This window comes from Aythya marila (assembly GCF_965140915.1).
Source record: "Aythya marila genome assembly, chromosome: 1".
NCBI classification, from domain to species: domain Eukaryota; kingdom Metazoa; phylum Chordata; class Aves; order Anseriformes; family Anatidae; genus Aythya; species Aythya marila.
The window spans coordinates 1,296,775-1,306,753 of NC_139042.1; the positions used below are offsets into that span (position 1 = coordinate 1,296,775).

At 57.6% G+C, this 9,979-nt stretch overlaps 1 protein-coding gene across 3 annotated transcripts; it reads right to left on the bottom strand.

Moving 5' to 3' along the window:
• Nucleotides 1-6,217: 6,217 nt before the first annotated feature.
• Nucleotides 6,218-8,739, bottom strand: KCNE3 (potassium voltage-gated channel subfamily E regulatory subunit 3). 3 transcript variants are annotated; one of them, XM_082784599.1, is made up of 2 exons: nt 7,931-8,739; nt 6,218-6,861 (listed from the first exon to the last, which is right to left on the bottom strand). In XM_082784599.1, exon 2 carries the CDS (start codon nt 6,850-6,852, stop codon nt 6,562-6,564), a length of 291 nt encoding a protein of 96 aa, XP_082640725.1. In that variant the 5' UTR covers nt 6,853-6,861; nt 7,931-8,739; the 3' UTR covers nt 6,218-6,561. The 3 variants fall into 3 exon arrangements, with proteins under 3 accessions (XP_082640725.1, XP_082640724.1, XP_082640723.1); XM_082784598.1 differs by having other exon boundaries at nt 6,218-6,865; XM_082784597.1 differs by having other exon boundaries at nt 6,218-6,945.
• Between the last annotated feature and the right edge of the window lie 1,240 nt (nt 8,740-9,979).

The window sequence follows — 9,979 nt, forward strand, 5'->3', positions numbered from 1 at the left end:
TTTCTCCCTCTGGAAGGAAAATGGCAATGAAGGAAACCTTGGGCAATGAGCCCCTGGTTTTGGGGTGTTCCCGGACAGGCTCCAGCAGCATTTAAATTGATGTGAGGAGGGAAATAACAACCCTCACCCCCATCCCAGTCAGCCCCAGTCGTAACTGGGTTGTCCCCCTGTGTGCTCAGCCCTGCTGCCATCCCCAGCAGCTCTGCTGAGGTTGCCATAGCGATCGCAGGCCCTGACGCGAGGCTTTGGGGTCCGCAGGGTGATGGGACCGCGCTGTGAGGTTTTTGGGGTCCGTAGGGGAATAGGATCGCTGCCCAAGGGATGCTGGAAGAGAAGGGAGGTGTGAAACAACAGGGCTTCACGGCTGGGAGCAGCACAGGCCCCTGGGGAGGTGGAACGAGCTTGATGGGAGAGGAGGATGCAATGGAGGGATGGAGAGATGCAGGGATGCAGCGTGGGGTATTGAAGCTGCTCAACATAGCTCTTGTAAGCTATACAAGGGAACAATCTCTAATAAAAGCTTAGAAATCGTTTTTAACATCCCTCCCCTTTGAAGCTCTCAAGTGTATCTTGAAGGGAGCTGGTTCCTGGCTGCAGACACAAACAAATCCTCTGGTCCAGAGGGCTGGCTTGGTACAAGGGGGTGAACCTATAAACTGTTGCACGGGGCTGCTGGTAGGCAGCAGAAGAGGTAAAGACATAAATAAATCAGCCTGTTATAACTGAAGGGCTGTCCTACGGCTGTTTACGGTGTAGAAGGAGAAGAAGATGGAGCGAGGAAATCACACCTAACAGATGAATCCAACAGTCAGCGGGCGAGATAGCTCTTCTCTGGGGGGATGTGGGGAATCCATCTGTTGGTACCGATGCTCGGAGAAAGGAGGCAGCCCGTGGGGCAGTAGGAAAGGGTTCTCCAACCAGAGCTGCCACGCGATGAGACAGAGATAACCCTGCTAGACCAACCCGAGCACAAACTGCACAGCACCGTGCTTCCCATCAGCTTCGGCATCACCCTGCAGGCTTATGTACCCGATACCACCTACTCCTTCATGTTATTTCCTCTCCCTTTCTCATTTTTCCCTTTCCTCTCTCTCTGCATATCTCCTCATAAAGAGGTGGCAGCCTTAGCAGCTCTGGTGTAATCCTGAGCCCAGTTAAAGCAGTGGCCCAAGCAGCCAGAAGCCAGGACATTTTTCCAGATCTCAGAATAGCCGACGAGGGTGGCTCCCTCAGGGAATGTGCACGAGAGTCGACACGAGGCACAGCTTCTTCTCTTCGTATCTTTGCTGCTCTTTTCTGCTCCTTCGTATTTTATTTTCGAGGAAAGGCCCAGCACAACAGAAGCTCCAGTCTATAAAAACTTCATTTTCCCCAAAAAAAGGACAATGCCTATGTTAAATGCCTCTCTAAAGCCTGCCAAGCAGGAACGTTTCTTACAAGAACTCTGTAGCTCTTTGGAAAGGCAGTGAGAGAGACTCTTAAAATTAAGCTTCATATTTCAAATGCTTCCATTCGTAGCTACATTTTTTTTTCCTTATGCTCTTAATGAGAGCTTTAAATTATTCTGAAGAGTAGTCTTCTGCCATCAGAGCAAGCAGGCTGTTTCTTTATATGGCACCCTGAATCTCATAAAATAGTTTCACACAAGACAGTGACAGCCGTGCCCACACCCCACGTTATCAGTGCTCAGCTTCCCGGCCACAATTAAAAGCAGGATTTGACCTTCATCGCTGTCGCTTAAATAGGAGAATGATCAGTCCTTCAGTTATGGGGGATCCTCCGTGATTATTTCCCTGAAGAAAGATAAGGCAGCCTCATAGAAGATAAGAATCTGTGTGCGTGTTATTTCTTTCTTGGAAATAACCACAGCACGGAGGGGCTGAAACTTCTCTGCAGGATCTCCTGTGCTGGGAGCTGCCAGCGCCACGGGGACCGTGGTGGGGCTCAGCTGGAGGGAATGACTTCATCCTAGCCAAGACACACATCTACATGTGCCTATGTGCAGCTCTCTGTGTGTGTTTTAAGGGAAAGGCGCTGCTCCCCGAGCTGCTCTGACACCCAGAGTGCCCCCATGTAGCATAACTGCAGCCCGTGCCCCCAAAACGAGAGTCCTCTTTTAACGTAGACGAAATAATGCAAGTTAAAAGAGACTTGCTAATAGCACACAGCTCCTGTTTGGGGTTTAAATTTACGCACTGCAGGGGTAAAGGTGGTTAAATGCACCCGTCAGGGCTGGGCTCGCAGCGTCTCAGTAGCGTTCCCCCGAACAATGCTGCGCATATTTCGCTCCTACCAACGCGCTCCGTGCTTTTTCAGCTGAAGAATGGCCGAGCGCACGCTGATGTCACAGCAAAGCAGAAATAAAAACCGTCTGTACGGTCGTGTGAGCATCCTCAGTGACCTGGCACCGCAGAGCAAATCCTCGCCCTCAACAACCCGGATTAGTTCTGTTGGTTACCCAGAGCTGCCCAGCCCCGCGCCGGAGAGCCTCGGGGCTGAACCCAGAAGGTGCAGTGTTTCCATGGCAATTTTGCCGCACGTAATTTATTCCAAATAAGCCTCCGAAGGGCCCACGGCTCCTTCCAATGATATTCTGGGATTCTGGGCTGTTTTTTCTGCCCCCTGGTTCCTGCAGTGAGACGAGTCACGCGGGATGAACCCAGCGCGTCCTTCCAGCTCGCTCGGCAGGCACTCCGCATGCCCTTGCTCCGTGGCACGGCTTTTGTTTTATTATTTATGGATCCTGAACAGCCTGTGCCTCTTGGGTTACCTGGTGATAATGCAGCAACTCCCATCCTTTCATTTGCCTCGCTCGGAGCACCGTAACGCCAGGCAGGCAGCGCAACCCTAAACCCGGGCAGCGATAACACCCCTGCCAGTCGATAGGGTGCTGTGTGGGGACGTGCCTCTGTGGGGACGTGCCTCTGTGGCCCCAAATGCCATTTTTAACCTGATCTGGGGTCCAAACAGCTGAAGTCTTTGTCCTGAAGAAGCACAGGCTGGCAGGAGGGAAGGACACAGCAGCAACCACTGAGGCTGGGAAGCTCTCCGCGGCTTGGTGCTTCACGGTGGGAGCCCTGGGGGGGCCTGATCCTGCACTCCCCAGCATAGACAACATCCTCCTTGGTTTGCTGAAGGCTTAAATGCCCTAAATAACCCGAAAATAATCAGAGCTGCTGGAAAACCTCTGCTCTCAGCCCAACAGCAGGGCTGGATCCTGGGGTGACAGCCCCTGCCAAAGCCCCCCCTGGGTGTGCCACGTTTTGTACCGGGCAGCTGGGTGCAGAAAACCCACGACAGGTCCGGTTCTGCCCACAGCAAACACAAAGAAATTCAGGCCCGTCGCCTCTCCCCACCCTAAATTCTCGCCTGATCTGATAAAAGAGCATTTTATAGACTCCGGTGAAGGAGGTGGGAAAGCCGCGGCGAGCGTGGGGGAAATTTGGGCACCTCCTGCCCGCTCAGCTCTCAGCTCTCAGCACCCCAGGGAGGCCGGATTCAGACGCCAGCCCCCTCGTATATCAAAGCCTGTCCTTTCCCAACCAGACCTGGTTATTTTTAATCCTCCCCGCTAGGTATTAATAGCCCACATGCGTGCTCCGCCGATCGGTTCAGCCACATCCATCTGTGGAAAAGATGTGCCGGGCCTGTCTCCTCCGATGGGAGAGCATGACAGGATCATATCAAGCTTTTCACCCCAATTTATCCCTTTGATTAATCCCAAACGAGGGAATAAATGGCATGGAATTGAGAAAATCTGTACAGAAAACTTCCTGTAAGGGGAGAAAACCAGATCCCAGCTGGGATTTCCCAACTGTCCATATGAATAAATGCTGCCTCGAGCTTTATTAAGAAAAGCTGTATTGTTTTTTTTACCCAAGCTGGTTTTTTTTACCCCCTGGTGCAGATCCTGCAGGTACCCGTGCGGTAGGCAAGCTGAACTGAGCTGCCCCGTGACCAAACGGTTGGTTTTATGGCCAGGCTTGTGATAAATTCACAGCAGCTTATCACCAGCACCTGCAGATTGTCCTGCCGGGACTCACCCCGGCGCAACCAAGTGCTCCTGGGTGGCTTTGCTGGGGGAAATTGGGGTTTTCCATCGGGGAATTGTAAAAACAAACTCGTAAAATGGGTTATTTGGGATGGGTGAGAGCAGGAGCTGCGCCCAGCGCTTGGATTCCCACCTCTACGGATGGACATCCAACACGTCGGGGTGATAAAAAATTCAGGGCCACGAAGGATGTGAAGCTAGCCCAGCTGAATTTTGCTTGTTTTTGCAGGTATGTGGTTAATTTTCTCCTGAAAATCAGTGATTTGGGGGAAATGGATGCTGTGGACACCGAGGGAAGTGTCCAGGAGCCCCGTTCCCCCAAAACCACCTCGCCACCCACCAGAAAACTCCATAGGACAGCGCTGGCTGTGGCCAAACCCTTTTCCCCTTGCAGGAGGACATCGTACACCGTCGCTCTCGGTCCCTCCTGTTTCACCTGGTGCAATTCTCATCAAATTCTCCCCAACACGATGCCCACAACCCTATCACTGCACCCCAAGCTGCCTTAAACCAGGGTCAGCCCCAGCTTGCCACGCACGTAACGTTCCCACAACCCTTCCCAAGGACGGGGCAGACGGCTGCAGGTGTCGTCTCAAAAATAAATTAAATTAAATTAAAATAAAATAAAATAAACAAGCAACCAAATACATTGGCCTTACACGCGCCCTGCGTCTTTCTGGCTGCAAACCCTAATGTAATCAGCTGCAATCTGCAGTTTGATTTGGTGGTTTACCAAAATTTAGGGATTGCCCAAAGCCAGCGCTGCCCCAGCTCTGCTCTGTGCCCGGGCGAGCGCCCCTCTGTGCTGTTCCACCCCATAAGCACCACCCATAATCACGAGCCCCTAATTAGCCCCCAAATCCAACCCCGGCAGCTGAAGCAAACCCATTTGGGGAGGTTTCCAGTGTATTCCCCATGTCCCCGAGCATCCCCCAAGGCAAAGGCCACCAGGTGGCACTGGCACCTTGTCACCCAGCCCGATGGTGGCTTGTGGGGACACCCAGGGCACCCCCTGGCCTTGCGCAGACCCTGATCCTAATATAATTATGGGGACAGGAGGAGGAACCAGCAGAGGGGAAGTCAGGAGGGTGACAAATTCTGGAGCAGCTTGCTCTTTCAGGAGGGTTTTTCCCCTTCTAGGGTCTTCCCTTCATTGGGAAAGCCACATCCTGGGGGGTTTTGGGGTGCCCACCAGGCTGTCCCATCCCGGGGACCCCACAGCAGGTGCTCTGGGTTTTAGGGGAGGGTAAACACCGCGGAGGTGGAGAAAACCCAGAGCGCAAATCCACCCGGAGGAGAAGGAGGAGGAGGATCTCATCCCGGCTGTGCCCTCCCGCTCTGCTTCCCCGGAGTTATTTGCAGATAAAGGGTTTGTTTGCCTTTCCCAACGCCGTAACCACAAGGCAAACACCCGCGGAGCCTCTCGAGCCCCCTCCTGCCTGGTGCCCAGGGACAGCGGTGGCATTTGCTCCGCCTGAAACCCTTCCTGCACCGCGTGCCCAGCCCAGGAACGGCAACCGACCCCAAAACGCAGCCCACCGGGGACCCCAAAAACCCCTGCAGCGGGTTTCACGCCCGGAGCGGGGCTGAAGGCATGGAAAATCCCAAATTCCTGGGTGCCAAGGTTGCCAGCCCTCCCCGAAACGCCGTGGTTTGGCGGCGCGGGCGCAGGCGCCGCAGCGGCGTTTGAGTGCAGGAGGAAGGTGCCCTACAGGCCAGACCAATTAGACAGTAATTAAGCCCTAATAAGCAGATTAAGACCTCCGAGGGGCCGCTCCGGGCGCCGGGGCTGGGTGGCTGGTGCTGCCCTACCCCGTACCCTTGCAGCAGCCTGTTTGGGAGGACGGGGACATTCGCCACCCCGTGGGCCAGCCCCAAACCCGGCTGCTTGAAGAGCGGGGACGCAGCCGAGGAGCCCAGGAGGGTCCAAGCCCGTCCCCTTCCCGTTTGCCCCTTGGAAAACACGTTTGGGAGCCGAGGTACAAAAGGCCAAAGCTACAGCCGGCAGCACCCCGCAGGAAGGAAGCAGGAAAAGCGCCGGCATCATCGGCCAGAGCCCGGGCGGACCCTCGGGGGCGCAAGTCCCATCACAAAGCCATTTTGGCCACCGCCGAGCCCTCGAGGGGCACCACGCTTGGAGAAGAAGCAGACACGAGCCCTCGGGAACCGGCACCTCCTTTAATTCGCCGCCAGCAAAGGCCCGCCACCGTTTTTGCAGCGACAGCTTTTAGCAGCAGGAAAACCCACCCACGAGCCCACGGTCACCGAGCTCCTGGCACCCCACGGCACGCTTTGGAGGGCGAAGAGCAGAAAAGAGGCGAATTTTCCTCCTCGACAGCCCGTGCCAAATTCAGCAGGGCATGGGAACGGTGGGAAAGGAGCTGCCCCTGTTGTCCCCACGTCCCCACGGTGTCCCCAGCAGGGACGGCTCCACGGCACCGGGACCTGCCCGCGGGTCGCGCCGGGCGCGTGGATCCCGGCCCCTGACCCGTTTTGGGGCTTTGCAAGCGTCAGATCATGGAGACCCGGTTCTTGATGTAGACGTGGTAGGGGTCGCTGCGCTTGTCCACCTTGCGGGACCGGGTGTAGCCCAGGATCAAGCTGCCCACGGTGGCAGCGAAAAGGGTCATGACGAAGAGGATGTACATGTAGGCGTTGTCGTCCCGGCCGCCGGCACCGCGGGCGCTGGCGTTGCGGGGGGCTGCGGGGCGCAGGAGGGTCCCGTGTAGAGTTTGGTTCAAGGCATCCAGCATCGCCTGCAGGCTCCGGTGCCACGGCTCCGTCCCGTTCTCATCCTCCATCTCCTCGCCCTGCCTGAGCAACAGGGGGGTGCCGTCAGCCCCCGCGGTGCGGGAGCTTTGGGGTGGACCCAGGGGTGAGCCCCGAAACGGTGCCTGGAGCGCAAGGAGAGGGGGAGGAGGGGTGTTTCGGTGGAGGAAGGAAAACCCCAAATCCAGCCCCGTTCCCATTAGCAGAGCCCCGGTGACGCCCACGGGAGCTGGGGGCACCCAGCTCGGGTCCCCCCCTGTGCCTTCCTGGGATTTAACACTATTTTAATTCGGTGCTGCTCCCTTCATCGACCCCAAAAAAAATCTGAGGGAGGGTATTTAATGTTTTCCGTCAAATCCACTTGAAGGCAGGCTGGGTTCAGCACCCGCTGCACGTGCACGGATGCCTGTAGGACATCCTCTGACGGACAGACAGACGGACGAGCCCCCGCCAAGCACTTCCCCTACAGAAATCGGTCCCGACCCCAAACACCTCCCCGGGCTGGCGTCACCTTCGTGCCCAAGGGACGTCCTGGGGTCCCCCCCAGCCCCCGCCAGGACTTGCCTGGGGTCCCCCGCCCTAAAAAAAAAAACAGCTTTGGGATTGATCCTACTAAACACCCACCCCATTCACCCCAAGCAGCCCTAGCCAGGGGGGCACAGATCCCTGCACGCCCCCATGGACCCATCCCAAGGGGTGTTGCTGCCCCAACCCCCCCGAAATTTCCATCCCCACACACAAACTGGGTCCCGGACCCCCTCCAGCCCCCCCCCCCCAGGACATGGGACCCCTTTTCCAGCCCACCCCAAAACCCCCGTGCACAGGCAGCTGCCTCCCCCCTAAAAAAAAAAAATAAAAGGATCCCCCAAATACGAGGTGCAGCAGCGAGGAGGAGGAGGAAGGGGCTCGGGGGGGGGGCACCCGTGGACCCCGTTGTCATTATAAACACCTGGAAATCAGGGAGAAGCCCGAATTTGGAGAATTTCCAGCCAAAAAATTTAATTTCTCCCCCACAGAGCCCTACAGCGGGGTGCACCCCAGGGTGTCCCTATATCGTAGGAGGTGTAGGGGTGGGAATTAAGGGGGGGGGGGGGAGGTTTTGGCACTCACCGGGTGCTCTCGGTGCCTGCACGGCCGCCAGGCTGAGCCGGGACTGGAGCATCGCGGGCTGGGAGTGCCGCAGCCTCCTCCCCTTCCCGGGGCAGAGCCACCTGCCCCAAAGCCACCCAGCCCCAATAGGGCCACCACCAACTCGTCCCCAAACCCTCAAGGATCCCGTCGTGGTGTCCCCCCCCCCCCCTCTCCGAGCCCGGATGCCGGTTTTATAGGGCCGGGAGAGCCACCCAGCTTTGCGCTTCCCAACCCCGCCACGCTGCCGGTCACGCTTTCCTGTCCCTCCTCCGGACAAAAGGAGCAGCAAAAGTTCCCAGAAAGCTGTTTTTTTTTTCATATAAAATCTGCCGATTTCTGTCCACCAGGAGCAAAGACGGAGATTTCAGCCACCCCGGCCTCTCCTTCTCATCCCAGGGGTCAAAACGCATCCAACCCGGTTGTGGGTTTTAGGGGGAGGTCAGCACGCATCCACCCCCATTGTGGATTTTTTGGGGAAAAGAGGGAAAAAAAACCAAAATCTGCAATTGGGGTAATTCCCACAGTGCTACCAGTTCCCATTGAGGCTTGTGGGATCCGTCCCTGACCCCAAGCAGCATTATTTTCACAGCACCTCCAGGAGCCCCAACCACGGGGGTGTCACAGCATCAGCACACCCCTGGGTGCCCTATAGGGCCGGCGGTGGCACTTTGGTTTTTGGGGCTGTCCCGTTCGCCAAACTCCTGTCCCAAAACCAAGCAGGGGGCAACCCCATGGGGGACACGACGAGCCCCCAGCTGGTGGCTGGGACCCCCCCGGTGCCTTCCTAGGCTTCGGGTTCATCCGAAAAGACCAAGGCGCAGCCGAAAACCTCCTGGAAGCAGTGGAGGAAGGGTTGTAGGACGTCGGCTACGGGGACGTGGCGGCCCAGCTCGCGGCTCAGCGAGGTCACCCCCATCCCTTCCAGCCCGCAGGGGACGATGTGCTCGAACCAGGCCAGGTCGGTGCAGCAGTTCAGCGCCAGCCCGTGGGAGGTGATGTAGTGCCCGCAGTGCACCCCTGGGTGTTAAAGGGGGGGGGACGGGGACGTGAAGGGGGGGGAACCCAGCAGCTGGCAGCAGCCCCAAGGTGCCCCTCGTGCCCCGTGCTCTCCCCCTTGCACACCCCATTGCCCACCCCATTGCCCACACCATTACACACCCCATTGCACCCCCCTTCCACTCCCCCTTGCAACCCCCTTTGCCCACCCTATTGCACTCCCCCTTGTCCCCCATTGCCCACCCCCTTACGCACCCCATTCCCCACCCCATTGCCCCTCCATTCCCCCCCCCTTGCACACCCCATTCCCCACCCCGTTGCACCCCCATTACACCCCCCTTCCCCCTCCCTTCCACACCCCTTGCACCCCCCTTGCACACCCATTGCCCCCCATTCCCCCCCTTGCACACCCCATTGCCCACCCTATTACACATCCCATTACACACCCCCCGGTGTCCCCCCTTTGCCCACCCCATTACACACCCCTTGCACACCCCCTTGCCCACCCCATTACACACCCCATTGCCCACCCTATTGCACACCCCATTACACCCCCCTTGCCCACCCCATTCCCCCCCATGCACACCCCATTACACACCCCTTGCACCCCTTTACCCACCCCATTGCTCACCCCATTACACCCCCCTTCCTCCCCCCTTGCACCCCCCTTAACTACCCCATTGCTCACCCCATTGCACACCCCATTGCACCCCATTCCTCCCCCCATTCCCCACCCCCCTTGCACCCCCCTTGCCCACCCTATTACACCCCTCTTCCTCCCCCCTTGCACCCCACATTGCCCCCCATTCCCCCCCATTCCCCACCCCCCTTGCACACCCCATTGCACCCCCGTTCCCCCACCCTTGTACACTCCATTACACACCCCTTACACCCCCTTCCCCACCGCATTTCTCACCCCATTCCCCACCCCCTTCCCCCCCATTCTCCACCCCACTGCCCACCCTATTGCACCCCCCTTGCCCACCCCATTACACAGCCCATTACACACCCCATTCCCCACCCCATTACACC

Bases quoted from the DNA above. Each gene is read 5' to 3' on its own strand.
- KCNE3 (XM_082784599.1), bottom strand. From the start codon at position 6,852: ATGGAGGATGAGAACGGGACGGAGCCGTGGCACCGGAGCCTGCAGGCG.